The following is a 27,923-nucleotide window of genomic DNA, read 5'->3' as shown; positions in this document are numbered from 1 at the left end:
GCCCTGCGCAGCCCCGCTGCCCTCCTGCGGCTGGGCACGCTTCTTGTGGGCACAACGCTTTCCTGGCGGCCCGTCCGAGGTGCGGCCGCACCCGCGGTTCAACTCCGGCGGTGCCGGAGGAGCGGGGAGGGGCTGATCCCACACCTCCCGCTGACCCCAGAAGCGCATTTCCAACCCCATTTCCAACCCCATTTCCAGCCCCATTTCCAGCCCCCTTTCTAACCCCGTCCCCCGGGGCTGTGTCCCTGCTGATATTCCCGGGCGCCGAGGAGCGACATTAAATCCGGGCCGCGCGTGACCCCGCGGGGAGGGGGTTTGGGAACAGCTGCAGGGACAAAGGGCTCTCCCACGCGCAGCCCAGCATTTAATTAAAACAAAGGCCATTAAAACCGCCGGGGCCCCGCTGTCCCCGGCGCAGGTGACATCCCCCGGCAGCGCCCCGGCGGCCGGGGCGAGCGCCCTCCCCGCGCCTCCAGCCCTCCCCGGAGGAGGAATTCCAGCGCATTGTCCCGGCAGAACAAACAAAACCTTTCGGCAGAAGGAGAAACCAAACCCGGCGGGGCCCGGCGCCGGCGCGGGCGCAGCGCGGCTCGGGTGTCGCGGTGAACGTTTCACGGCGTGGGCCGGGCGGTGACCGCTCCCCCCGCGGCCCTTTGTGCCCAGCGGGGCCCCGACCCCCCCCCGGAGCGCCCCGGAGCCCCGAACGGCCCGTGGGTGTCCCGGGCCGCGTCCCCCCGCTCCGCCGGCCGGGAGCGCGGCCGGAGCCGCGCGGGGCCAGCCCGGAGGTGGGATCAGGCCGGGCTTTGGCCGGTCCCCTCCCAGCAGCCCGGCTTTATAAATCCCCCGCGGCCGCCGGGCGCGGCACCCCAGGGTGCCGGTGGCGGCCGCGATGGCGCAGCAGCGCCGCGTCCAGCTGTCCACGCAGCGCCCCGGCAGCACCGTGTGCGTGCTGGGCACCGAGCTGGCCCTGGACGTGTGCGGGTGAGCGCGGGGCACAAATCCGCTTTTCCCCCCGATCCCATTAAGCAAAGGCCGAAAATAGCGCGCGGCGGGGCGGGGGCGATGCTGCTGCTGCGGGGGCTTTTCCCAGGGGATGCTGTCCCGGGAGGCGTGAGGGGTGGGATTGCCGGCGCCCCATCCCGCTGTTCCTTCCCGTGTCCATTCCCCGTGTCCCCTCCCCGCCGTCCCTCACAGACGCTCCGAACAGCCCGCAGCAGCGGCAGCGCAGCATTCCCGGCGGGATTCTGCCCGTTCCGGGGCGCCGCGAGCCCTCTCGGCGGTTTTCACGCGGCGCTCGGCATCCCGGCGGGATGAATTCACCGAGAGTTCCCACTCTGGGGGAAGGCGGAGAGGGAACCCCCCCGGGCCGCTGCCCAAATCCCGGGGCTCTCCCTCCGCGGCAGCTCCGGGATTTCGCTCCCCGAACGCCGCTCGGGCCGCGGCGGCTCCGGGGCTCATTTGCCGTCCCCTCCCGCTGCCCCGGGCTGGGGTTTTTCCCCTTCTCCGGGCACGGAGCCGCGTTTCCTTCTCGCGGGTCCGGATCCGCTCCGGGCGCGTCGCCCGTGGCCTCCTGCCCTGGGGCGGGGCGGGACGAGCTCCGGCCTGCCCAGCACCGCCCGGGAAATGCCGATTTTGGGGAGATCCGTGCCCCAAATCCCCCCCGGGCGCCGCCGGCATCCGTCGGATCGCGGCCGGCTCCCGTCCCCACTGCCCTCGGGAAGTTCGCGGATTTTATTCCGGGGTTTGCGGCGTTTCAGAGGGATTGCTGCGGTTATTTTTGTGAGATCCATTCCCGTCTATTCCCCTTTATTCCCAGGTGCGCTTTGCACCTGCAATATCCCGGGATCTGGGGTTTTGGAGGGATCCCTGCGAATATTTTTGTGGGATCCATTCCCGTCTATTCCCGTTTATTCCCAGGTACACCTGCAATATCCCGGGATCTGGGGTTTTGGAGGGATCCCTGCGAATATTTTTGTGGGATCCATTCCCGTCTATTCCCGTTTATTCCCAGGTGCACCTGCAATATCCCGGGATCTGGGGTTTTGGAGGGATCCCTGCGAATATTTTTGTGGGATCCATTCCCGTCTATTCCCGTTTATTTCCAGGTGCACCTGCAATATCCCGGGATCTGGGGTTTTGGAGGGATCCCTGCGAATATTTTTGTGGGATCCATTCCCGTCTATTCCCGTTTATTCCCAGGTGCACCTGCAATATCCCGGGATCTGGGGTTTTGGAGGGGTTGCTGCGGTTATTTTTGTGGGATCCATTCCCGTCTATTCCCGTTTATTCCCAGGTGCACCTGCAATATCCCGGGATCTGGGGGTTTGGGGGATTCCTGCCCACGTTCGGCGCCGCCGCCTTCCCCAGGGCTCGCAGCCTCCCTCGGGCGGGATTTGCTTTAATCGCCTTTGGGGATTTGTGGGAATTGCCTTTTCCAGGAGCGGCTGCCCGCACGTTTTGGGGGATTTGCTGCATGTCCAGGGACCTGATGCAATTCCAGGTTTTAGGATTTGCTGTGGGCTGTGAGACTTTGCCGCGGGATTTGTTCCACGCTGCAGGATTTATCCCGATTTCATCTTGCAGCACCTGCTGCTGTTGCATTTTTCAGGGTGTTTCGCCTTTCCCGGGAGTTTCTATATTCAGTTGCTGTTCTAAATTTCAGGATTGCTTCCACATTGAAGGATTTATCGGAGTTTTGTATCCCGGGATTGCCCGCGGTTCCATTTTCCGGGATTAATCCCATTTTTCATTCATCCAAATTCCATCCTGCACCTCAGGGTCTGTTCGAATTAAAGGATTTATCAGAGTTTCACACCTCAGCACTTGTTGCCTTTGCATTTCCCGGGAGTATTTGCAATTTTTAGGACTTGGTGATAACTCAGCATTTCAGGATTTGTTCCATATTGAAGGATCTCCTGCAACGGAATAATTGCAGGATTTATTGCAGCTGCGTTTTCCAGGGTTCATTGCATTTTGCACCACTTGCTGTCACTCTCAATTGCAGGATTTATTTTTTCCCCATTGAAGGATTTCTCCCGATTTCATATCTCACTCCTCGCTGAAATTGCATTTCCCAGCAATATTTTACTTGTCCAGGACTCGCTGATATTCCAAACCCCAGGATTTGTTCCCTTTTGAAGGATTTACCCCAATTCCACATTGCGGCCGTTGTTGGGATTGCATTTTCTGGGAATATTCGCATTTCCAGGACTTGCTGATTTTCCAAATTTCAGGATTCTTTCCATATTGAAGGGTTTATGAGAATTTCATATCTCAGCACTTGCTGGGATTGCGTTTTCCAGGAATACCTGAATTTCCCAGGGCTGGCTGATATCCCCAACCCCAGGATTTGTTCCCTGTGGAAGGTTTTCCCCCAGTTCCCCACCGCAGCCCTTGCTGAGGTCGCGTTTCCCGGGAATATTTGCGTTTCCCCCTGCTGCGGGCGGAATTCCCGCTGTCCGTGCCCGCAGCGGGTGCTGAGCTCCGTCCCATCGCTGTCCCCAGCTCGGCTCCGCGCGGCGCCGTGTCCTTCCACGCCCAGGGCACGCCGGGGCTGCAGCTGTGGGTGCAGAGCCAGGCCCAGAGCGTGAAGCTGCCCTCGAGCGTGGGGCGCTGGGCGCTGGGCCCCGGCCCCGAGCTGCTGCTGGCCATGGACGCGCCCAGCAAGGACGTGGGCGACGAGAAGGTGCGACAGGATCCCGCCCGTCCCGGCGTTCCCGCCGGGATCCCTGCTGGGGGCCGGGATGGGGGCCGGGATCCCTGCTGGGGGCCGGGATGGGGGCCGGGATCCCTGCTGGGGGCCGGGATGGGTGCCGGGATCCCTGCTGGGTGTTGGGATGGGTGCCGGGATCCCTGCTGGGGGCCGGGATGGGGGCCGGGATCCCTGCTGGGGGCCGGGATGGGGGCCGGGATCCCTGCTGGGTGCCGGGATGGGTGCCGGGATCCCTGCTGGGTGCCGGGATGGGTGCCGGGATCCCTGCTGGGTGTTGGGATGGGTGCCGGGATCCCTGCTGGGTGCCGGGATGGGTGCTGGGATCCCTGCTGGGTGCCGGGATGGGGACCGGGATCCCTGCTGGGTGCCGGGATGGGTGCCGGGATCCCTGCTGGGGGCCGGGATGGGTGCCGGGATCCCTGCTGGGGGCCGGGATGGGTGCCGGGATCCCTGCTGGGTGTTGGGATGGGTGCTGGGAGTTGAGATTCCTGCTGGGTGCTGGATTCCCACTGGGTGTTGGGATCTGCTCTGGATCCCAGCATCCCACCAGATCCTGCAGTGGGTGCTGGGATCCCTGCTGGGTGCCGGGATGGGTGCCGGGATCCCTGCTGGATTCCAGGATTCCTGCTGAGTGCTGGATCCCTGCCGGATCCTGGGGTGGGTGCCAGGATTCCCGCGGGATCCCTGGATCCCTCCCGCCCGGCTCGGTGCCAGCCCCGCTCCCCGTTGCAGGTCAGGGTTTCCTATTTCCGCGAGGCCGGCGGCGTTCCCGTGGGCCGGGCCGTGCTCTACCTCACCTGCGTGGGTAAGGGGGGCTGGCCCCAACCGCCGTTCCCGAACCCCCGTTCCCGAATCCCCATTCCCAAAGCCCCGTTCCCGGGATTTCCCCTTTTCCCCATCCCATCCCTGTCCCACAGAGGTGTCCCTGGATGCCGACATCAACCGCAGCGGGGCCGTGAGCCGGACACTGCTGGACAAGGTATCCAAGGGGCCGGGAACCACCGTGGGATCGGGAATTCCGGAATGAGCCCCAGACCCCAATGGGATTGGGAATTCCTGAATGAACCCCAGACCCCAATGGGATTGGGAATTCCCGTCTGACCCCCAGACCCCAATGGGATTGGGAATTCCCATTTGACCCCCAGACCCCAATGGGATTGGGAATTCCCGTTTGACCCCCAGACCCCAATGGGATTGGGAATTCCTGGATGAGCCCCCAGTCCCCAATGGGATTGGGAATTCCCGTCTGACCCCCAGATCCCAATGGGATCGGGAATTCCCGGCTGAGCCCTGCCCTGCTCCGTGCCCCCAGGCCAGCTGGACGTGGGGGCCCGAGGGCCACGGGGCCGTGCTGCTCGTCAACTGCGACCGCGACGACCCCGACGCCGAGGGCCTGGACAACGAGGACAGCGCCGTGCGCTCCTACAACGGTCCCAGAACCCAGCCTCCCCCTTTTCCCACTTGTCTCTCCATTTCCCCCCTTTTCTCTCTATTCTCCCTTTCTTCCACGGCCCAGAATGTCCAAGTTTCCCACTTTTGCCTGAGTTTTCCCTCCCTTTTCCTTGAGTTTTCCCCCTTTTCCCTCTGTTTTCCCACTTTTCCCCCAATCCCCTTTCTACCACAACCCAGAACTCCAATTTTCCCACTTTTCCCACCATTTTCCATTTCTACTGCAGTCCAGAACCCGAATTTTCTAGCTTTTCCCCCAGTTTTCCCACTTTCCCCTCAATTTTCCCACTTTCCCCCCAGTTTTTCCCACTTCCCCCCCGTTTTCCCACTTTCCCCCCAGTTTTTCCCACTTTCCCCCCCCGTTTTTCCCACTTTCCCCCCAGTTTTTCCCACTTTCCCCCCTGTTTTTCCCACCTTTCCCCCCAGTTTTCCTGCTTTCCCCCCAGTTTTTCCCACTTTCCCCCCAGTTTTCCCACTTTCCCCCCAGTTTTTCCCACTTTCCCCCCAGTTTTCCCACTTTCCCCCCAGTTTTTCCCACTTCCCCCCCAGTTTTCCCACTTCCCCCCCAGTTTTCCCACTTTCCCCCCAGTTTTCCCGCTTTCCCCCCAGTTTTCCCACTTTCCCCCCAGTTTTCCCACTTTCCCCCCAGTTTTCCCACTTCCCCCCCAGTTTTCCCACTTCCCCCCCAGTTTTCCCACTTTCCCCCCAGTTTTCCCACTTTCCCCCCAGTTTTCCCACTTTCCCCCCAGTTTTCCCACTTCCCCCCCAGTTTTCCCACTTCCCCCCCAGTTTTCCCACTTTCCCCCCAGTTTTTCCCACTTTCCCCCCAGTTTTTCCCACTTTCCCCCCAGTTTTCCCACTTTCCCCCCAGTTTTCCCACTTTCCCCCCCGTTTTCCCGCTTTCCCCCCGGTTTCCCCTCCCTCCCCCAGCCCAGAGCTCCCGTCACGTCCCTCTTCTCCCTCAGTCTTCCCGGTTTCCCCTCGGCTCTCCCTGACTTTCCCGGGTCTCCCCAGACCTGAAGGACATGTCGCAGCTGGTGCTGAGGACGCGCGGGCCCCGCGCCATCTTCGCCGGGCACCGCCTGCTGCTGCACGTGGACTTCGGGGACGCCGACAAAATCCGCGTCTTCTACGGCGGCGGTGAGTGCCCCTTGGAATTCCTGCCGTTCATCCCATCCAGACTCTTTAAACTCTCCCGGTGGGATCACGCGATCCCATCCAGACTCTTTAAACTCTCCCCTGGGATCACCCAATCCCATCCAGACTCTTTAAACTCTCCCCTGGGATCACACGATCCCATCCAGACTCTTTAAACTCTCCCCGCGGGATCACACGATCCCATCCAGACTCTTTAAACTCTCCCCTGGGATCACACGATCCCATCCAGACTCTTTAAACTCTCCCCTGGGATCACACGATCCCATCCAGACTCTTTAAACTCTCCCGGTTGGATCACACGATCCCATCCAGACTCTTTAAACTCTCCCAATGGGATCACACGATCCCATCCAGACTCTTTAAACTCTCCCGGTGGGATCACGCGATCCCATCCAGACTCTTTAAACTCTCCCAGTGGAATCACACGATCCCATCCAGACTCTTTAAACTCTCCCCGCGGGATCACACGATCCCATCCAGACTCTTTAAACTCTCCCAATGGGATCACCCAATCCCATCCAGACTCTTTAAACTCTCCCGGTGGGATCACGCGATCCCATCCAGACTCTTTAAACTCTCCCAGTGGAATCACACGATCCCATCCAGACTCTTTAAACTCTCCCCGCGGGATCACACGATCCCATCCAGACTCTTTAAACTCTCCCGGTGGGATCACACGATCCCATCCAGACTCTTTAAACTCTCCCAATGGGATCACACGATCCCATCCAGACTCTTTAAACTCTCCCGGTGGGATCACGCGATCCCATCCAGACTCTTTAAACTCTCCCAGTGGGATCACACGATCCCATCCAGACTCTTTAAACTCTCCCAATGGGATCACACGATCCCATCCAGACTCTTTAAACTCTCCCCGCGGGATCACACGATCCCATCCAGACTCTTTAAACTCTCCCAGTGGGATCACACGATCCCATCCAGACTCTTTAAACTCTCCCCGCGGGATCACACGATCCCATCCAGACTCTTTAAACTCTCCCGGTGGGATCACGCGATCCCATCCAGACTCTTTAAACTCTCCCCTGGGATCACACGATCCCATCCAGACTCTTTAAACTCTCCCAGTGGGATCACACGATCCCCTCCAGACTCGGTAGACTTCAGGCACGCTGCTTCTGTGCCGTCGCTCCGGTTTGGAAGCCTTTCCTGCGGTCTCAGGTCAAATGACGGCGCTTACCCGAGGGTTGGCACCCTGCAGCTCAGTTGGAATTTTCAGCCTTCAGAGCTCCAACGAGCACCCGGATCTCTGGGGGGAATCTGGGGGGCACGGACCCCCGGCTCACCGGGATCAACCCCAACTCCTTGCGCTGCTCCTCCAGCAGCCCGTGGCGGGATTGCGCGGATCCCCGCGGGATTTGCTCCCTGTGGGGCGAAATCCGCGGCTTTCGGGGCGGCTTTAGGGGTTTGTTTGGGGTGTTAGGGACAAAGGGGGAGGGTTTGGGGTGTGAGGTGTCCGTGTCCCGCAGGTGGGGCGGAGCTGGAGAAGTTCCAGCACGTCCTGGGGGGCTCCAAGCTGGCGTACACCGTGCGGCCGGGCCGGCACTGCCACGAGAGCGTCTTCTACGTGGAGGGGCTGGCCTTCCCCGACGTGGCCTTCGCCGGCCTCGTGTCCCTGCACGTCACCCTGCTCGAGAGCCCCGAGAAGGTCCAGCCACGGGGCACGGGGGCGGGGACAGTGGGGACGGACCCCAAACCCCATTCCTGTCATTCCAGGGGGTGGGACAGCGGGGACAGACCCCAAACCCCATTCCTGTCATCCCGGGGGGTGGGACAGCGGGGACAGACCCCAAACCCCATTCCTGTCACCCCAGGGGGCTGGGATAGACCCCAAACCCCATTCCTGTCACCCCGGAGGGGGCTGGGACAGTGGGGACGGACCCCAAACCCCATTCCTGTCACCCCAGGGGGCGGCACAGCGGGGATGGACCCCAAACCCCATTCCTGTCACCCCAGGGGGCGGGACAGCGGGGACGGACCCCAAACCCCATTCCTGTCATTCCAGGGGGCTGGGACAGTGGGGACAGACCCCAAACCCCATTCCTGTCATTCCAGGGGGCTGGGACAGTGGGGACGGACCCCAAACCCCATTCCTGTCATTCCAGGGGGTGGGACAGTGGGGACAGACCCCAAACCCCATTCCTTTCATCCCAGAGGGGTTGGGACAGTGGGGACAGATCCCAAACTCCATCCTCCCATCCCAGGGGGGTTGGGACAGTGGGGACAGATCCCAAACTCCATCCTCCCATCCCAGGGGGGTTGGGACAGTGGGGACAGGTCCCAAACTCCATCCCCCCATCCCAGAGGGGTTGGGACAGTGGGGACAGGTCCCAAACTCCATCCCCCCATCCCAGGGGGGTTGGGACAGTGGGGACAGGTCCCAAACTCCATCCCCCCATCCCAGGGGGGTTGGGACAGTGGGGACAGGTCCCAAACTCCATCCCCCCATCCCAGGGGGGTTGGGACAGTGGGGACAGGTCCCAAACTCCATCCCCCCATCCCAGGGGGGTTGGGACAGTGGGGACAGGTCCCAAACTCCATCCCCCCATCCCAGGGTCTCCTGGAGTCGCCGATCTTCACGGACACCGTGGTGTTCCGCGTGGCGCCCTGGATCATGACGCCCAACACGCAGCAGCCCCTGGAGGTGTTTGTGTGCAGGTGGGTGCCGGGCGCTCCCGCCCTGCCCGCTGCCGGACGCGCTCCCAAATCCTGATTTTCCCGTTTTTTCCCCAGCGTGGACGACAACGAGGAGTTTGTGGCGGCCGTGAGCGCGCTGGCCCAGCGGGCGCAGTGCCCGCTGAGCGTGTGCCCGGCGCCGCAGAACCGCCAGGACCGCTGGATCCAGGTGGGAGCGGGGCGCGCCCGGCCCCTCCTCGCCGCGGCAGCGCCGGGGGGCTTCCCAAAATTCTCCTTCCCTTCTCCAGGATGAGGTGGAGTTCGGCTACGTCCAAGCCCCCCACAAAACCTTCCCCGTGGTCTTCGACTCGCCCCGGGACCGCGGCCTGAAGGATTTTCCCGTCAGGAGCATCCTGGTACCCAGCCCCTTCCTCCTGCCTTGCCCGGCTTGGCAAGCCCCTAAAAACTGGGATGGATCCCTTTAAAAACTGGGATGAATCCCTTTAAAAGCTGGGATGAATCCCTTTAAAAACTGGGATGAATCCCTATAAAACTGGGATGAATCCCTTTAAAAACCGGGATGAATCCCTCTGTTTCCTGCGTTTTCGGGATGGGAAGCTCCAGCACAGAGGAGTTGGGGGGTGCGGTGCTTCGGTGCCGCCAACTACATTTTTTAAACCATTTCCTCCCTTTTTCCCCCCCACCCAGGGCCCCGATTTTGGCTACGTGGCCCGGCAGGCTCCAGAGGGCGCTTCCAGCCTGGATTCCTTCGGGAATTTGGAGGTGAGCCCGCCCGTGACGGTGCGGGGCAAGGAGTACCCCTTGGGGCGCATCCTGATCGGCAGCAGCTTCCCCAGGTGAGCCGGGAGCGGAAGGCCCCCAAAAGGATTCCCCGGCCCCGTCGGGGGTCGGCTCGGGGCGGAGCCTCCCCCGGGCCCCCCAGACTGGCGGCGCTCCCGCAGGGTGGGCGGCCGCAGGGTGGCCAAGGCCGTGCGGGATTTCCTGGTGGCGCAGAAGGTGCAGGCGCCCGTGGAGCTCTTCTCGGACTGGCTGCACGTCGGCCACGTGGACGAGTTCCTGAGCTTCGTCCCCGCGTCCGACCGCAAGGTAAGGGATCCCAGGAGCGGAGAAAAAGCGGGATGAGATCCCCCCGGGAGCCCTGCCCGACCTCCTCGTCTTGCCCCGCAGGGATTCCGGCTGCTCCTGGCCAGCCCCAGCGCCTGCTACCAGCTGCTCAGGGAGAAGCAGGAGGAGGGCTTCGGAGAGGCTGCCATGTTCCAGGGTAGGCAGGGAAGGGGATGGGGCGCCGGCCGTGTTTTCCCTTTTTCCCGCAGAAGGTGATGGGGGAGGTGGATGGACCCCCGGAGCCGGCTGGGAGGGGGGGGGAGCAGAACGCAGCAGAATAAATGAATTAATTAAAAGCGGCACGGGTTGGATTCCTGGGTGGGGACGGAGCTCCGGGCTCGGAGCAGGAGCCTCATCCCGGCCGAGCGGGCACAGAATTCCAGCCCGGCTCCCCCTCGACAGGGCTGGACAGGGTGCCCAAGCCGACCATAAACGAGATCCTGGCTAACGAGGAGCTCCGCAAGTTCAATGACTACGCCCAGGTGAGGACGGGGAGCGGGAGGCTCCAATCCACCGATCCCTCCCTGTCCTTTTGTCCCCCAAACCTCCAGCCATCCTCTCTGTCCATCTCCCCACCGCTCTGTCTCTCCTTCCATCCATTCTTTCCTCTGGCTAACATTCCATCCTTCCCTCCATCCATCCATCCCTCCATCCATCCATCCATCCATCCATCCATCCATCCATCCCTCCATCCCTCCATCCATCCATCCATCCATCCCTCCATCCATCCATCCCTCCATCCCTCCATCCCTCCATCCCTCCATCCATCCATCCATCCATCCATCCATCCATCCATCCATCCATCCATCCCTCCATCCCTCCATCCCTCCATCCATCCATCCCTCCATCCATCCATCCATCATCCATCCATCCCTCCATCCATCCATCCATCCATCCACCCATCCATCCACCCATTCATCCATCATCCATCCCTCCATCCATCCATCCCTCTTTCCCTGCTCCCTCATCTCTCCATCTCCCCAGCCGTTGTCCCTCCGGCTCTCCGTCCATCCCCCTGTCCCTGTCCCTGTCCCTGTCCCTGTCCCTGTCCCTGTCCCTGTCCCTGCGCTCCCCCGCCCCGCTGACCTGTCCCTGCGGCTCCCAGAGCTGCATCAGCTGGAACCGGGACATCCTGAAGCGCTCGCTGGGCCTGGCCGAGCCGGACATCCTGGACATCCCGCAGCTCTTCCAGGGCGACGCCGCCTCGGGGGCCGTGGCCTTCTTCCCGGACATGGTAGCGCCTCCCGGAGCCCCCCGGGCACCGATCGGGGCCGGGGTGTCCCCCACGGGATCGGGCCGGGGTGTCCCTGATGGGATCGGGGCCGGGGTGTCCCCCATGGGATCGGGCCGGGGTGTCCCCTGATGGGATCGGGGCCGGGGTGTCCCCTGATGGGATCGGGGCGGGGTGTCCCTGATGGGATCGGGGCGGGGTGTCCCCTGATGGGATCGGGCCGGGGTGTCCCCCACGGGATCGGGGCGGGGTGTCCCCCATGGGATCGGGCCGGGGTGTCCCTGATGGGATCGGGGCCGGGGTGTCCCCCATGGGATCGGGCCGGGGTGTCCCCCATGGGATCGGGGCGGGGTGTCCCCTGATGGGATCGGGGCGGGGTCTCCCCTGATGGGATCGGGCCGGGGTGTCCCCCATGGGATCGGGCCGGGGTGTCCCCTGATGGGATCGGGGCGGGGTGTCCCTGATGGGATCGGGCCGGGGTGTCCCCCATGGGATCGGGGCGGGGTCTCCCCTGATGGGATCGGGCCGGGGTGTCCCCCATGGGATCGGGGCCGGGGTGTCCCCCATGGGATCGGGGCCGGGGTGTCCCCCATGGGATCGGGCCGGGGTGTCCCCCATGGGATCGGGCCGGGGTGTCCCCCACGGGATCGGGGCGGGGTGTCCCCCATGGGATCGGGCCGGGGTGTCCCTGATGGGATCGGGGCCGGGGTGTCCCCCATGGGATCGGGCCGGGGTGTCCCCCATGGGATCGGGGCGGGGTGTCCCCTGATGGGATCGGGGCGGGGTCTCCCCTGATGGGATCGGGCCGGGGTGTCCCCCATGGGATCGGGGCCGGGGTGTCCCCCATGGGATCGGGGCGGGGTGTCCCCCATGGGATCGGGCCGGGGTGTCCCCCATGGGATCGGGCCGGGCTGTCCCCCACGGGATCGGGGCGGGGTGTCCCCCATGGGATCGGGGCGGGGTGTCCCCGTGTCGGGGCGTGGCCGGGACACTCCCGGCCGCAATCTGGGCGCTGCAGGTGAACATGCTGGTGCTGGGCCGGCACCTGGGCATCCCCAAGCCCTTCGGGCCCGTGGTGGGCGGGCGCTGCTGCCTGGAGCAGCGTGTGCGGGAGCTGCTGGAGCCGCTGGGCCTCTCCTGCACCTTCATCGACGACTTCTTCTCCTACCACGTCCTGCTGGGCGAGGTGCACTGCGGCACCAACGTGCGCCGCAAGCCCTTCGCCTTCAAGTGGTGGCACGTGGTGCCCTGAGGCGGCTCCGCGTCCCCTGCGCGTCCCCCCGTGTCCCCTCCGCGTCCCCCCGTGTCCCCTCCGTGTCCCCCCCGCGTCCCCCCCCGTGTCCCCCCCGTGTCCCCCCCGCGTCCCCTCCGTGTCCCCTCCGCGTCCCCCCCGTGTCCCCCCGTGTCCCCCCGTGTCCCCCCGTGTCCCCCCGTGTCCCCCCCGTGTCCCCCCGTGTCCCCCGTGCCCTGTCCCTGCCCAAGTGCCTCTGGTGCAGGAAATAAATCCGCGCTGCGGCTCCGGGGCCCCGCGGGGCTGTCCCGGCACTGCGACAACCCGGAGCGGTGACAGTGGCGGCCATGGGGCGGGCGGGGCTCCGGGGCCGCCGTGCCCACGCGGGGGAAGCACCCACGGAAAACAGGGAATCCGGGAATTACAGAATCCTGGAATGGTTGGGATGGGACGCAGGGAGCTTCAGGCCCATCCGTTCCCAGGGCACGGACACCTTCCAGGGCCTGGGACACTTCCAGGCATCCAGCGGCAGCCACAGCTGCTCCGGGAATTCCATCCCAGCTCTGCCGGTGGGGTCTCTGCAGGATTCCCTCTCCTGCTCCATCCCTGGCTCATTCCCATCGGGAATCGGCGCCTCCAGCTCAGCAGCTGATCCCACTGCCATCCCAGCCCGGGAACCCATCCCAGCCAGAGGGGGAGCCCGGTGGGGCCGTGACTGAGCCCTGCCAGAATTCCAGAGGGACGGAATCCGCTGCTGTTCCCTTGGAGTGACCCCACACAGGGACAGGGACCCTGATCCCAGAGCTGTGTCCTGGGAATTCCAGAGGGAAAATGGGACAGGGACCCCGATCCCAGAGCTGTGTCCTGGGGAATTCCAGAGGGAAAATGGGACAGGGACCCCGATCCCAGAGCTGTGTCCTGGGAATTCCAGAGGGAAAATGGGACAGGGACCCCGATCCCAGAGCTGTGTCCTGGGAATTCCAGAGGGAAAATGGGACAGGGACCCCGATCCCAGAGCTGTGTCCTGGGGAATTCCAGAGGGAAAATGGGACAGGGACCCCGATCCCAGAGCTGTGTCCTGGGAATTCCAGAGGGAAAATGGGACAGGGACCCCGATCCCAGAGCTGTGTCCTGGGAATTCCAGAGGGAAAATGGGACAGGGACCCCGATCCCAGAGCTGTGTCCTGGGAATTCCAGAGGGAAAATGGGACAGGGACCCCGATCCCAGAGCTGTGTCCTGGGAATTCCAGAGGGAAAATGGGACAAGGACCCCGATCCCAGAGCTGTGTCCTGCAGAATTCCAGAGGGAAATCCTCGGGAATGCGGGAACGCCCCCCCCCATGCGGGGTTTAGTTGATCCCCCGCTCCCAAATCCCAAATCTCCCTAGAAAAGCGGGATTTGGGATTTTCCAGCCCGGAGCTCCCCTCTCCAAACCCCCTGGGAAACAAATCCCGATCCCAAAAATTGACCAAACCCCATTTGTTCTGTTTTACTGCAAACTCCCCGAGCGCCGCCCCGGGGGAGATGGGAAGGAGCAAAAATCCATGGACAAAATCCAGGAGAATCCCTAAAAACGGCCCGAAGGGAGCGGGAATGGCGCGGGGCAGAGGCGGGCTCTGCTCCTGAAGGCACCTCGAGATTCCAGCACAGTGACCTGGCACGGAGGGAACTGGGGGTGAGGGAACGCGGGAATTCCGGCTGATCCCGGGCCAAACCATCCGCCAGGAGGAAAAACAAACCAACCCCATCCCGAATTCCCGGGAAAAAAAAAAAAAAAAATTCCTTTGGGACTCCCCTCGTGATCCCTGAGATGTCCCCGGGGTGGGCGAGGGCGGGGAGGGGAGGCCGGGAATGCTGCTGGGATGGGATCCGGGATCCCTGCGGATGCTGGAGGGGGTGGGAGGCGGGAAATCTGGGAATTGTAGCACCCAAAGTAGGGAAAACCAGCCAAAAATGGGAATTCTGGGGGGAAAAAATGGGAATACGGGGGAAAAAATGGGAATACGGGGGGAAAAACCAGGTGTGGGCAGCTGCTCTTTCGGGATCCCAAATCCCTACAGGGATCCCAAGGCGGGATCGGATCCCCAGAGCGATCCCGAGCCGGCAGCCACAGAGATTGGGGGCTGGAAAAACGGGAAACAGTAAAAAAAGCGGCGGAAAAATACAAAACCAAATAAAAGAGCTCAAGGGCAGACCCGACGAAAGGCGGGGCGGGACGCGCCGGAAGGTCCGGCGGCCCTCGGGAATTCCAGAAGCCGGGAATGCGGGCGGGAGTGACCCCCCGGAGGGCTGGGAATGCAGGAACGGGGAGGGAGAACGGCGGCCGGGATGGAGGAGCGGGATCGGGATCGGGATCGGGATCGGGATGGGGATCGGGGCCCCTCAGAGGGTGCGGGGGTTGTACTCCGGGAGCTTCCGCAGCTTCTCCTGCTCCGCCTCCGACTCGTCTCGGGCGATCACCAGGGAGTGGGAATAGCCCATGGCCACCTGGAATGGGAAACCTGGGAATGGGAATAGCCCATGGCCACCTGGAATGGGAAACCTGGGAATGGGAACAGCCCATGGGCACCTGGAATGGGAAAACTGGGAATGGGAACAGCCCATGGGCACCTGGAATGGGAAAACTGGGAATGGGAATAGCCCATGGGCACCTGGAATGGGAAACCTGGGAATGGGAATGGGAAACCTGGGAATGGGAATAGCCCATGGGCACCAGGAATGGGAAACCTGGGAATGGGAATAGCCCATGGGCACCTGGAATGGGAAACCTGGGAATGGGAACAGCCCTGGGCACCTGGAATGGGAAACCTGGGAATGGGAACAGCCCATGGCCACCTGGAATGGGAAAACTGGGAATGGGAATAGCCCTTGGCACCTGGAATGGGAATGGGAAAACTGGGAATGGGAATAGCCCTGGGCACCGGGAATGGGAAACCTGGGAATGGGAATAGCCCTGGGCACCGGGAATGGGAAACCTGGGAATGGGAACAGCCCATGGCCACCTGGAATGGGAAAACTGGGAATGGGAACAGCCCATGGCCACCTGGAATGGGAAACCTGGGAATGGGAATAGCCCATGGGCACCTGGAATGGGAAAACTGGGAATGGGAACAGCCCATGGCCACCTGGAATGGGAAACCTGGGAATGGGAACAGCCCATGGGCACCTGGAATGGGAAAACTGGGAATGGGAATAGCCCATGGACACCTGGAATGGGAATGGGAAACCTGGGAATGGGAACAGCCCATGGGCACCTGGAATGGGAAAACTGGGAATGGGAATAGCCCTGGGCACCTGGAATGGGAAACCTGGGAATGGGAACAGCCCTGGGCACCTGGAATGGGAAACCTGGGAATGGGAACAGCCCTGGGCACCTGGAATGGGAAACCTGGGAATGGGAACAGCCCTGGGCACCGGGAATGGGAATGGGAACAGCCCTGGGCCCCGGGAATGGGAATGGGAACAGCCCTGGGCCCCGGGAATGGGCCCGGGCTGGCTGTGGCCCGGTCGCGGCCCCGGCCGGCCCGGCGATCCCGGTGTCCCATCCCGTCCCCGGTGCCGTGGGCGCGGCCCCGCCCGTCTCCCCCTGACCTGCTCCGTGTAAATCCCGTCCAGCGTTTTCACCTCCTGCGCCGCCGTGGACGACTTGGGCTTGTGGTCCCCGTAGCCCTGTGGGGCACCCCACGGACAGGGATCAGTGGGGTTTGGGGTCCCAGAGCCCTGTGGGGCACCCCACGGACAGGGATCAGTGGGGTTTGGGGTCCATCAGCCCTGTGGGGCACCCCACGGACAGGGATCAGTGGGGTTTGGGGTCCATCAGCCCTGTGGGGCACCCCACGGACAGGGATCAGTGGGGTTTGGGGTCCATCAGCCCTGTGGGGCACCCCACGGACAGGGATCAGTGGGGCCGGGGTTTGGGCTTTGGGATTTTGGGGTGTCCTTTCGGGTTTTGGGACGCAGTTTGGGGTTTAGGGGCGCAGTTTGGGGTTTTGAGGCGCAGTTTGGGGTTCTGGGGTGTCATTTGGGGTTTTGGGGCACAGTTTGGGGTGTCTGGGGCGCAGTTTGGGGTTTTGGGGCGCAGTTTGGGGTTTTGGGGCGCAATTTGGGATTTTGGGGCGCAGTTTGGGGTTCTGGGGCGCAGTTTGGGGTTTTGGGGCGCAATTTGGGATTTTGGGGCACAGTTTGGGGTTTTGGGGCTCAGTTTGGGGTTTTGGGGCGCAGTTTGGGGTCTGGGGTGTCATTTGGGGTTTTGAGGCGCAGTTTCGGATTTTGGGGCTCAGTTTGGGGTGTCTGGGGCACAGTTTGGGATTTTGGGGCAGAGTTTGGGGTTTTGGGGCACAGTTTGGGGTTTTGGGGCGCAGTTTGGGGTTCTGGGGTGTCATTTGGGGTTTTGGGGCGCAGTTTGGGGTTTTGGGGCGCAGTTTGGGGTTCTGGGGTGTCATTTGGGGTTTTGAGGCCCAGTTTGGGGTTTTGGGGTGCAGTTTGGGGTTTTGGGGCGCAGTCTGGGGTTCTGGGGTGTCATTTGGGGTTTTGGGGCGCAGTTTGGGGTTTTGGGGTGCAGTTTGGGGTTTTGGGGCGCAGTCTGGGGTTCTGGGGTGTCATTTGGGGTTTTGGGGCTCAGTTTGGGGTTCTGGGGCGCAGTTTGGGGTTTTGGGGCGCAGTTTGGGGTTTTGGGGTGTCATTTGGGGTTTTGGGGCGCAGTTTGGGGTTTTGGGGCGCAGTTTGGGGTTTTGGGGTGTCATTTGGGGTTTTGGGGCGCAGTTTGGGGTTTTGGGGTGTCATTTGGGGTTTGGGGGCGCAGTTTGGGATTTTGGGGCACAGTTTGGGGTTCTGGGGTGTCATTTGGGGTTTGGGGGCGCAGTTTGGGATTTTGGGGCGCAGTTTGGGGTTTTGGGGCGCAGTTTGGGGTTTTGGGGCGCAGTTTGGGATTTTGGGGCGCAGTTTGGGGTGTCTGGGGCGCAGTTTGGGGTTTTGGGGCGCAGTTTGGGGTCCGGGGTGTCATTTGGGGTTTTGGGGCGCAGTTTGGGGTTCTGGGGTGTCATTTGGGGTTCTGGGGCGCAGTTTGGGGTTTTGGGGCGCAGTTTGGGGTTTTGAGGCGCAGTTTCGGATTTTGGGGCTCAGTTTGGGGTTTTGGGGCGCAGTTTGGGGTTCTGGGGCGCAGTTTGGGATTTTGGGGCGCAGTTTGGGGTGTCTGAGGCGCAGTTTGGGGTTTTGGGGCTCAGTTTGGGGTTTTGGGGCGCAGTTTGGGGTTTTGGGGTGTCATTTGGGGTTTTGGGGTGTCATTTGGGGTTTTGGGGCCCAGTTTGGGGTTTTGGGGCGCAGTTTGGGGTTTTGGGGCCCAGTTTGGGGTTTTGGGGCGCAGTTTGGGGTTTTGGGGTGTCATATGGGATTTTGGGGCTCAGTTTGGGGTGTCTGGGGCGCAGTTTGGGATTTTGGGGCGCAGTTTGGGGTTTTGGGGCGCAGTTTGGGGTTTTGGGGCGCAGTTTGGGGTCTGGGGTGTCATTTGGGGTTTTGAGGCGCAGTTTCGGATTTTGGGGCTCAGTTTGGGGTTTTGGGGCACAGTTTGGGGTTTTGGGGCGCAGTTTGGGGTCCGGGGTGTCATTTGGGGTTTTGGGGCGCAGTTTGGGGTTCTGGGGTGTCATTTGGGGTTTTGGGGCGCAGTTTGGGGTTTTGGGGCGCAGTTTGGGGTTCTGGGGCGCAGTTTGGGGTTCTGGGGTGTCATTTGGGGTTTTGGGGCGCAGTTTGGGGTTTTGGGGCGCAGTTTGGGGTTTTGGGGTGTCATTTGGGGTGTTTGGGGCGCAGTTTGGGGTTTTGGGGCGCAGTTTGGGGTTTTGGGGCGCAGTTTGGGGTCCGGGGCGGTTACCAGCTCCCCGAAGGTGGGCGAGGGCCCCCAGCTGATGGTGGGTGTGGGGTGTCATTTGGGGTTTTGGGGCTCAGTTTGGGGTTTTGGGGCGCAGTTTGGGGTTTTGGGGTGTCATTTGGGATTTTGGGGCGCAGTTTGGGGTTTTGGGGCTCAGTTTGGGGTTTTCGGGCGCAGTTTGGGGTTTTGGGGCCCAGTTTGGGGTTTTGGGGCGCAGTTTGGGGTTTTGGGGTGTCATTTGGGGTTTTGGGGCTCAGTTTGGGGTTTTGGGGCGCAGTTTGGGGTTTTGGGGCCCAGTTTGGGATTTTGGGGCGCAGTTTGGGATTTTGGGGCGCAGTTTGGGGTTCTGGGGTGTCATTTGGGGTTTTGGGGCTCAGTTTGGGGTTTTGGGGTGTCATTTGGGGTTTAGGGGTACAGTTTGGAGTTTTGGGGTGTCATTTGGGGTTTTGGGGCGCACTTTGGGGTTTTGGGGCTCAGTTTGGGGTTTTGGGGCTCAGTTTGGGGTTTTGGGGCGCAGTTTGGGGTTTTGGGGCGCAGTTTGGGGTGTCTGGGGCGCAGTTTGGGGTTTTGGGGTGTCATTTGGGGTTTTGGGGCGCAGTTTGGGGTTTTGGGGCGCAGTTTGGGGATTTGGGGCGCAGTTTGGGGTTCTGGGGCGCAGTTTGGGGTTTTGGGGCGCAGTTTGGGGTTTTGGGGCGCAGTTTGGGGTTTTGGGGCGCAGTTTGGGGTTTTGGGGCGCAGTTTGGGGCCCGGGGCGGTTACCAGCTCCCCGAAGGTGGGCGAGGGCCCCCAGCTGATGGTGCTCTCGTCGGCCGCCACGATGACGGAGCTCTTCCTGCAAGGCGGGGCAGCGCTGAGCGCCGGCGCCCGGGAGCGGCCCCGGGACGGGCGCGGCCCGGCGGCGCACTCACCCGCAGGCCAGGCTGCGGATCTTCCACCCGCACAGGTCCTGCACCGCCTTGGGGTACATGGTGGATTCCCGGGAAGTGTTGGTGGCGCCCCAGAAGAACAGTCCGCCTGCGGGGGATCCCAGCTGTCAGGGGCTTCCCGGAATTCCCGGATCCCGGGATCCCACCTGGCAGGGGGTTCCCGGAATTCCCAGATCCCGGGATCCCACCTGGCAGGGAACTCCTGGAATTCCCAGATCCCGGGATCCCACCTGGCAGGGGCTTCCAGGAATTCCCAGATCCCGGGTTCCCACCTGGCAGGGGCTTCCAGGAATTCCCGGATCCCGGGATCCCACCTGGCAGGGGGTTCCCGGAATTCCCAGATCCCGGGATCCCACCTGGCAGGGGCTTCCAGGAATTCCCGGATCCCGGGATCCCACCTGGCAGGGGGTTCCCGGAATTCCCAGATCCCGGGATCCCACTTGTCAGGGAGTTCCCGGAATTCCCAGATCCTGGGATCCCTGGAATTCCGGCATTCCCCATCCCCGCCTGTCTCACCAACACCCCCCGGCATTCCGGCACTCCGGAATTCCAGCCACCCGGCATTCCGGCACTCCGGCATTCCAGCACTCCGGCATTCCAGCCCTCCGGCCCTCCGGCATTCCGGCCCTCCCACCTGTCTCGCTGACGGCGAAGGAGCAGGTGTATCCGGCGTAGATCTGCGCGGCGCCGCGCCCGGGGAAGTCGAAGAGCTTCACCAGCCGCGGAACCATCTCGTCCTTCTGCTCCGCGTGGCCCAGGCGCCCGTAGCCGCCGAAGCCCCAGGAGAAGACGCGCTTCTGGGAATCCAGCACCAGCTGGGAACCGGGGAACAGGCCTCAGGGATCCCGGAGATCCCAGGAAATGAGATCCCTGGGAATCCGGGATCGGCTGGGAACCAGGACACCGGCCTCAGGGATCCCGGAGATCCCAGGAAATGACATCCCTGGGAATCCGGGACCGGCTGGGAACCAGGACACCGGCCTCAGGGATCCCCGAGATCCCAGGAAATGAGATCCCTGGGAATCCGGGATCGGCTGGGAACCAGGACACCGGCCTCAGGGATCCCCGAGATCCCAGGAAATGAGATCCCTGGGAATCTGGGACCGGCTGGGAACCAGGACACCGGCCTCAGGGATCCCAGAGATCCCAGGAAATGACATCCCTGGGAATCCGGGATCGGCTAGGAACCAGGACACCGGCCTCAGGGATCCCAGAGATCCCAGGAAATGACATCCCTGGGAATCCGGGATCGGCTAGGAACCAGGACACCGGCCTCAGGGATCCCGGAGATCCCAGGAAATGACATCCCTGGGAATCTGGGATCGGCTGGGATGAAGGGGTCAGAGGCTGAGAGCCGGGCTCTCCCGTTCCTCTCCATTCCCGCTCTCCCGTTCCCACCCATCCCCCTCTTCCATTCCTGTCCGTTCCCTGCTCTCCCATTCCCCTCTCCATTCCCATGCAGCCCTACTCTCCCGTTCCCGTTCCCATTCCCAATCCCAATCCCAATCCCAATCCCATTCCCAATCCCATTCCCATTCCCATTCCCAATCCCATTCCCGTTCCCATTCCCATTATCCCGTTATCCCGTTGTCCCGTCCTCCCGGCGCGGGCGCTCACGGTGTGGTTGGCCCCGCAGGCCATGTCCCGCAGCCATTCCCATTCCCGTTCCCATTCCCATTCCCAATCCCATTCCCATTCCCATTCCCGTTCCCATTCCCATTATCCCACGATCCCGTCGTTATCCCGTTGTCCCGTCCTCCCGGCGCGGGCGCTCACGGTGTGGTTGGCCCCGCAGGCCACGTCGCGCACCACGACGTTGGGCACGGGCAGCACCTGCCCGTCCTTGGTGCGCTCCACGAAGAGCGCCAGGCGCCGCGGCAGCAGCTCGCAGTCGTACTCGATGCGCTGCGCCCGCGCGATGAACTTCCCGTCGGAATTGTGGCCTGCCGCGCCGGGAACGGGACACAGAGACGTCCTGCGGGATCGACCCCAACGGCCCCATCCCGGGGGATCGACCCCAACGGCCCCATCCCGGGGATCGACCCCAACGGCCCCATCCCGGGGATCGACCCCAACGGCCCCATCCCGGGGATCGACCCCAACGGCCCCATCCCAGGGATCGACCCCAACGGCCCCATCCCATGGGATCGACCCCAATGGCCCCATCCCGGGGATCGACCCCAATGGCCCCATCCCGGGGATCGACCCCAACGGCCCCATCCCGGGGACCGACCCCAACGGCCCCATCCCGGGGGATCAGCCTGAACCAGCCCCAATCCCATGGGATGATCCTGAACTGACCTGATCCCATGGGATGATCCCAAACCCACGGGATGATCCCAAACCCACGGGATGATCCCAAATCCCGTCCCCAGCTCTCCGTACTGGGGACCCCCAAAGGAAGACGTGTCCCCCGGGGCCGATCCCACGGGCCGCTCCCGGCTTTCCCGCGCGTTCCCGGGGCCAATCCCGGCTTTCCCGCGCGTTCCCGGAGCCGATCCCGGCTTTCCCGCGCGTTCCCGGGGCCGCTCCCAGCTTTCCCGGGGCCGCTGCCGGGTTGCCGTACCCAGCTGGCCGTACTCGGGGCACCCGAAGGAGTAGAGGTTGCCCTTGCAGTCCATGACCATGCTGAACTCGGCCCCGCAGCCCAGCTTGCAGATCGGCTGCCCGTTGTACAGGATCTGGGAAAAGCCGGGAAATCGGCGTCAGGAAAAGCGGGAAAACCGGGGAATTCCCACGGGAAAGCCCGGACCTGCGGGGAAAAACGGGATGGAAAAACGTGCGAGGAGCGGGTAAAACGGGAAAACACCGGAAAAGCAGCATGGGAAAAACACTGGAAAAGGGGGATTGCCGCGGGAAGTCCTTGATCCATGGGAAAAGCGGGAAAAAGGGGATCGAAAAACACGGGGAAAAGGGAAAAACACGGGACCCAGAAATGCAGGAAAAGGATAAAACACAGGATCAGAAACGTGGGGAAAAGGGAAGAAAGGTGAATTTCCACAGGAAATCCCTGATCTGCAGGAAAAGCCGGAAAAAACGGGCTCCCAAAAAATAAACTTGGGGAAGAGGGGAAAACAACCACGCGAATTTCCATCCGGAAAATCCCCGAAATCCCCCAAACCGCACGGTCCAAAGGCCCCGGCTCCTCCTTTTCCCCCGCCTTCCGCCGGCAACGGCCGGCAGCCGAGAGGGAACCCGCGCGTCCCGCGGCGCATTTCCCGGGGCCGCTTCACCGGAAGCCCCCAAGGCCGCGGATCCCTCCCCCCCCAGGATCCCGGGATTCCGGGGCGGTACCTGGGTGGGGCGGATCCCGGGATTCCGGGGCGGTACCTGGGTGGGGTGGATCCTTCCCCCCCGGATCCCGGGGATTCTGGGGCGGTACCTGGGTGGGGCGGATCCCTCCCCCCCGGATCCCGGGATTCCGGGGCGGTACCTGGGTGGGGCGGATCCCCCCATCCCCGGATCCCGGGATTCCGGGGCGGTACCTGGGTGGGGCGGATCCCGGGATTCCGGGGCGGTACCTGGGTGGGGCGGATCCCCTCCCCCCCGGATCCCCGGGATTCCGGGGCGGTACCTGGGTGGGGCGGATCCCGGGATTCCGGGGCGGTACCTGGGTGGGGCGGATCCCTCCCCCCCCGGATCCCGGGATTCCGGGGCGGTACCTGGGTGGGGCTGGGCACGGCGTCCGTCTGGTTCCCCCAGGCCCAGCTGGCCCAGCTTGTTCTCGCCGAAGGCGAACACGGCGCCGCTCTCATGCGGGAACACGGCGGCGGCGCGTGGGGAACGCCGACGCGGGGGACAGAGCTCGCGGGATTTGGGAAAAGGGGCAGGGTTCCGGGGAAAAGGGAGGATTTGGGGATAAAGGGGAGGATTTGGGGCAAAAGGGGCAGATTTTGAAGGAAAAGGGGCTGATTTTGGGGCCGTTTTCCCGGGATTCTGGGGGAAAGGGGCGGATATGGGGCAGTTTCTCCAGGATTCGGGGCTGTTTCCTGGGGACTCAGTGCAGCTTCCCGGGCCTGGGGCAGTCTTCCCGGGATCGGGTGCAGTTTCCCCAGGATCGGGCGCGGTTTCCCAGGATCAGTTTCCCCGGGATCGGTTTCGGTTTCCCCGGGATTGGGTGCGGTTTCCCCAGGATCGGTTTCCCCGGGATTGGGCGCGGTTTCCCCGGGATCAGTTTCCCCAGGATCGGGCACGGTTTCCCCGGGATCGGTTTGCCTGGATCGGTTTCGGTTTCCCCCGGGATTGGGCGTGGTTTCCCCCCGGATCGGTTTCCCCGGGATCGGTTTCCCCGGGATCGGGCGCGGTTTCCCTGGGATCGGTTTCCCCGGGATCGGGATTGGTTCTCCCCAGGATCGGGCGTGGTTTCCCCGGGATCGGTGCAGTTTCCCTGGGATTGGGTGCGGTTTTCCCCGGGATCGGTTTCCCCGGGATCGGGCGTGGTTCCCCTGGGATCGGGCGTGGTTTCCCCGGGACTGGTGCAGTTTCCCCGGGATTGGGCGTGGTTTCCCTGGGATCGGTTTCCCCGGGATCGGTTTTGGTTTCCCCGGGATCGGGATCGGTTTCCCCGGGATTGGGCGTGGTTTCCCCGGGATTGGGCGCGGTTTCCCCAGGATCAGTTTCCCCGGGATCGGTTTCGGTTTCCCCGGGATTGGGCGTAGTTTCCCCAGGATCGGTTTCCCCGGGATGGGTTTCCCCGGGATGGGTTTCGGCGGGATGGGTTTCCCCCCGGGATGGGTTTCCCCGGGACGGGTTTCGGCGGGATGGGGCGCGTCTCCCGGGCGCGGGGCCGTACCGGTCAGTGCCAGCGTGTGGTTCCTGCCGCAGGCGGCCGCCACGATGCTCTCGCCGCCCAGGGCCTCGATGGGCCGCGGCGCCTCCACGCGCTTCGTGTCCCCGTGCCCCAGCTGCCCCTTCTCGTTCCGGCCTGCGCGCGTCCCGAGAAACCACGGAATTCCGGCCTCGGCCGGCCCGGGAAACCGCGCCCCCCGCGCCAATCCCTGCCCCGCCCTGCCGCGCATTCCCCACCCGGGATCCCGGGATTCCCACCCAGGATCCCAGGATTCCCAACCCAGGATCCCAGGATTCCCCACCCAGGATCCCAGGATTCCACACCCGGGATCCCAGGATTTCAACCAGGATCCCAGGATTCCACCAACCCAGGATCCCAGGATTCCCCACCCAGGATTCCCAACCCAGGAGCCCAGGATTCCCCACCCAGGATTCCCCACCCAGGATCCCAGGATCCCAGGATCCATCAGGCCGGACAATCCCTGCCCTGCCACACATTCCCCACCCAGGATCCCCAGGATTCCCAACCCGGGATTCCAGGATTCCCCACCCAGGATCCCAGGATTCCCAACCCAGGATCCCAGGATCCATCGGGCCAGGACAATCCCCCGCCCCGTCACACATTCCCCACCCAGGATCCCAGGATCCCGGGATCCCTCAGTGCCACTCCCGGCCCATCCCAGCCCCATGTCCCCCTCGCTGCCGCTGCCGTCCCAGCCCGTGGCTCCGCAGGGCTGCGGCCACCAGGATCCCCGGATCCCGCTGAACCCCAAATCCTCGGATTCATCCCACGGATCCCGCCGGCCCCGGCCCCCCCGGGGTGTTCCCGCCCTCCGGCAGATCCCCGGAAATCCGGGATCCGTCCCCCCAGCCCGGGGTGGATCACAGCGCTCACCCAGGGCAGAAACAAAGGGAGCCTTGAGCGGGAAGAGGATTTCTGGGATGGATCCCGGGATCCTGGGGGGTTTCTGGGATGGATCCCAGGATCTCGGGGGGTTTCTGGGATGGATCCTGGGTGGTTTCTGGGATGGATCCCGGGATCCCGGGGGGTTTCTGGGATGGATCCCGGGCGGTTTCTGGGATGGATCCTGGGTTCCCAGGTGGTTTCTGGGATGGATCCCGGGATCCCGGGGGGTTTCTGGGATGGATCCCGGGATCCCGGGGGGGTTTCTGGGATGGATCCCGGGATCCCGGGGGGTTTCTGGGATGGATCCTGGGTTCCCAGGGGGTTTCTGGGATGGATCCCGGGATCTCGGGGGGTTTCTGGGATGGATCCTGGGATCCTGGGAGGTTTCTGGGATGGATCCTGGGTGGTTTCTGGGATGGATCCTGGGTTCCCGGGGGGTTTCTGGGATGGATCCCGGGATCCCGGGGGGTTTCTGGGGACGGATCCCGGGGGGGTTTCTGGGATGGATCCCGGGGGGTTTGTGGGATGGATCCCGGGTGGTTGTGGGATGGATCCCGGCGGGTTTGCGGGAGGGATCCCGGGTTCCCGGGGGGTTTCTGGGATGGATCCCGGGGGGTTTGTGGGACGGATCCCGGCGGGTTTGCGGGACGGATCCCGGGTTCCCGGCGGGTTTGCGGGAGGGATCCCGGCTCACCCCAGCTCCAGAGGCGCCCCTCGGCCGTGATGAGCAGGCTGTGCGCGGCGCAGGGCCCCGACACCACCGAGCGCACGCGCAGCGCCCCCAGGCTGCCGTAGCGGTGCCGGCCCCCACAGGTTCTGCCCCAGGTTCCGGAACGCCGCTGGAAAACAACGGCAACGGCCGGAGTCAGTGCCGGGAAAACGGGGATTGGTGCTGGGAAAAATGGGAATCAGACCCAGGAAAAATGGGAATCAGTGCCGGGAAAATGGGAATCGGTCCTGGGAAAAACAGGAATCAGTCCCGGGAAAATGGGAATCAGTCTCGGGAATGGCAGCTGGGAAAATCAGCCAGCCGAAAATCCTGCTGGAATACTGGAAAAATCATCTGGAAAAATAATCCAGGAAAACAGTCCAGGAGAATCTGGGAAAATCAATGAGGAAAATCATCTGGGAAAAACAATCCGGGAAAATCGTCATCTGGGAAAAAAAATCTGGGAAATGAACCAGGAGAATTTGGGAAAATCAATGAGGAAAATAATCCAGGAAAGTCATCTGGGAAAATCCAGGAAAATCTGGGAAAAGCTGGAGAAATCAAGGAGGAAAATCATCGGGGAATACCGGGGAAAATCCAGGAAAATCATCCGGGGAAAATCATCCGGGAAAATCCCGGAAAATCCGGGGAAACCCTCCAGGCAAACGGAGAATTCCGTGGAAATCCGGGCTAATGCCGGAGGGACGGGGGCCGCCCCGCGGAGAGCGCAGGACGAGGATCAACGCTAATTAACGAGCCCAAACGAGGGGGCTCCCCCCGCCGGCCCCGGCCAAGGGGCTCCAATCGGGCTCCTCCCCCCGCAATTAACGGCAGTCGTTAACGAGAAACGGAGGACAGCGAGCGGGAATCTCAACGAGCAGCGAAGGAATCCAAGGCGCCGCCCAAAGGAAGGAATCCAAGCGCGGCTCCGCCCCTCGTTAACTCACCTCCGACGGTAATTAATCAGCAATTAAACAGCGTTTGGATGCTAATTAAGTATCAATGAAGTGTGAATTAAATGTTAGCCAAATGCCAATGAAACTTCAGTTAAATCTCAATTAAATAAGAATTAAATAGTGATTAAATGTTAATTAATATTAATTAAATATTGATTAATTATCAAGGAAATATGAGTTAAATACTAATTACATAAGAATAAAATACTCATCAAATATTAACTCACTGTTATCAAATATTGATTAAGTATCACTTAAATATCAGTTAAATCTCAATTAAATAAGAATTAAATACTGATTAAATGTTAATTAAATATTAATTAAATATTAATTAAGCATCAATTGCCAACAAACTACGAATTAAACACTGGTTAAATACGAATTTAATAATAATTAAGTATTGATCAAATATTAATAAAGTGTTATCAAATATTAATTAAATATCAATTAAATGTCAATTAAGTATCGATTAAATATGAATCAAATACGAATTAAATCTTGATTAGATATTAATTAAATACTACAGCGCAGGAACAGGAGGGGCCCAACCGCTGAACCCCAAACGCGCCCCCAATTAACGAGGTTTAATTGGCCCTGGCAAACCTGCCCCAGTTCCGGGGAGACATCGGGGGCTCCTCCCCCGTTAATCGATTGATTGATTAATTAATCGGAACCAAACAAAAGCAATCAGGGGAATTAACGAATTACGAATGCATCAAAACCCCAAGCGGGGCCCAGCCTGGCTTTGCTGGAGCGCCAGCGCACCCCCAATTAATAGAGATGGGGCCGGGACTAATTAATTAATTAGTGAAATGAATGAAGCAGCACCACACCCACTAATCAGGACAATTAACGAACTCTAATTAGAGCCAGACCAAACGAGGCCCTGACCTGGCTCTGCTGTCCCCCGAACTCTGGCCCAAAGCGTTAATTACAAAGTAATTAACACCAATTAATCACACAGCCATTAACGAGGGCCTAATCCGCCCCAGGACGTAATTAATACCGCGATCACCGGTAACGAGGCCGTGCCCTGCCCGCCCAAAACGTTAATTACTAATTAATACCAATTAGTCACAGCCATTAGCAAGCCCCAACCCTGCCCCAAACCGTCCATTGATTACTAATTAATACCAATTAATTAATTGGCAGTTAAGGAGCCCCAACCCTGCCCCAAACCATCCATTGATTACTAATTAATACCAATTAATTAATTGGCAGTTAAGGAGCCCCAAC

The 27,923-nt window shown here is 61.9% G+C and overlaps 2 protein-coding genes and 1 long non-coding RNA gene across 3 annotated transcripts in view; 1 reads left to right on the top strand and 2 right to left on the bottom strand.

Moving 5' to 3' along the window:
* Positions 1–871: 871 nt before the first annotated feature.
* Positions 872–13,110, top strand: LOC136300639 (protein-arginine deiminase type-3-like). Its single transcript, XM_066203147.1, has 16 exons — positions 872–981; positions 3,505–3,685; positions 4,445–4,517; positions 4,630–4,691; positions 5,025–5,142; positions 6,176–6,301; positions 7,807–7,985; positions 8,892–8,995; positions 9,071–9,182; positions 9,262–9,369; positions 9,662–9,810; positions 9,916–10,060; positions 10,142–10,235; positions 10,481–10,560; positions 11,184–11,312; positions 12,328–13,110. Exons 1-16 carry the CDS (start codon positions 890–892, stop codon positions 12,559–12,561), a joined length of 1,986 nt encoding a protein of 661 aa, XP_066059244.1. The 5' UTR covers positions 872–889; the 3' UTR covers positions 12,562–13,110.
* A 1,723-nt stretch (positions 13,111–14,833) lies between these two features.
* Positions 14,834–24,345, bottom strand: RCC2 (regulator of chromosome condensation 2). The gene is given in 10 exon segments (XM_066203255.1): positions 14,834–15,028; positions 16,133–16,210; positions 19,161–19,233; positions 19,310–19,415; positions 19,962–20,142; positions 21,104–21,270; positions 21,894–22,008; positions 22,990–23,025; positions 23,027–23,131; positions 24,130–24,345. Coding segments are annotated over 10 exon segments (1,182 nt in total). The 3' UTR covers positions 14,834–14,923.
* Positions 24,346–25,772: 1,427 nt separating this feature from the next.
* The window catches only part of LOC136300641 (uncharacterized), an 8,066-nt gene continuing 5,915 nt past the window's right edge, over positions 25,773–27,923 (bottom strand). Inside the window, exon 4 of the long non-coding RNA XR_010723718.1 lies at positions 25,773–25,861. This is a non-coding gene — a long non-coding RNA (uncharacterized lncRNA). The remainder of the gene's footprint in view (positions 25,862–27,923) is intronic.

This window comes from Chamaea fasciata, unplaced genomic scaffold (assembly GCF_029207755.1).
Source record: "Chamaea fasciata isolate MVZ Bird 193981 ecotype frontalis unplaced genomic scaffold, bChaFas1.0.hap1 SCAF_23, whole genome shotgun sequence".
Lineage (NCBI taxonomy): Eukaryota > Metazoa > Chordata > Aves > Passeriformes > Sylviidae > Chamaea > Chamaea fasciata.
This window is presented reverse-complemented; position numbering and strand designations above follow the sequence as displayed.

Excerpts from the sequence above, each read along its gene's own strand:
- LOC136300639 (XM_066203147.1), top strand. The coding sequence starts at position 890 with ATGGCGCAGCAGCGCCGCGTCCAGCTGTCCACGCAGCGCCCCGGCAGC. Across the intron at positions 4,692-5,024 it reads GCCGGACACTGCTGGACAAG|GCCAGCTGGACGTGGGGGCC; the intron begins GTATCCAAGGGG and ends CCGTGCCCCCAG. Across the intron at positions 9,370-9,661 it reads TTCCCGTCAGGAGCATCCTG|GGCCCCGATTTTGGCTACGT; the intron begins GTACCCAGCCCC and ends CCCCCCACCCAG.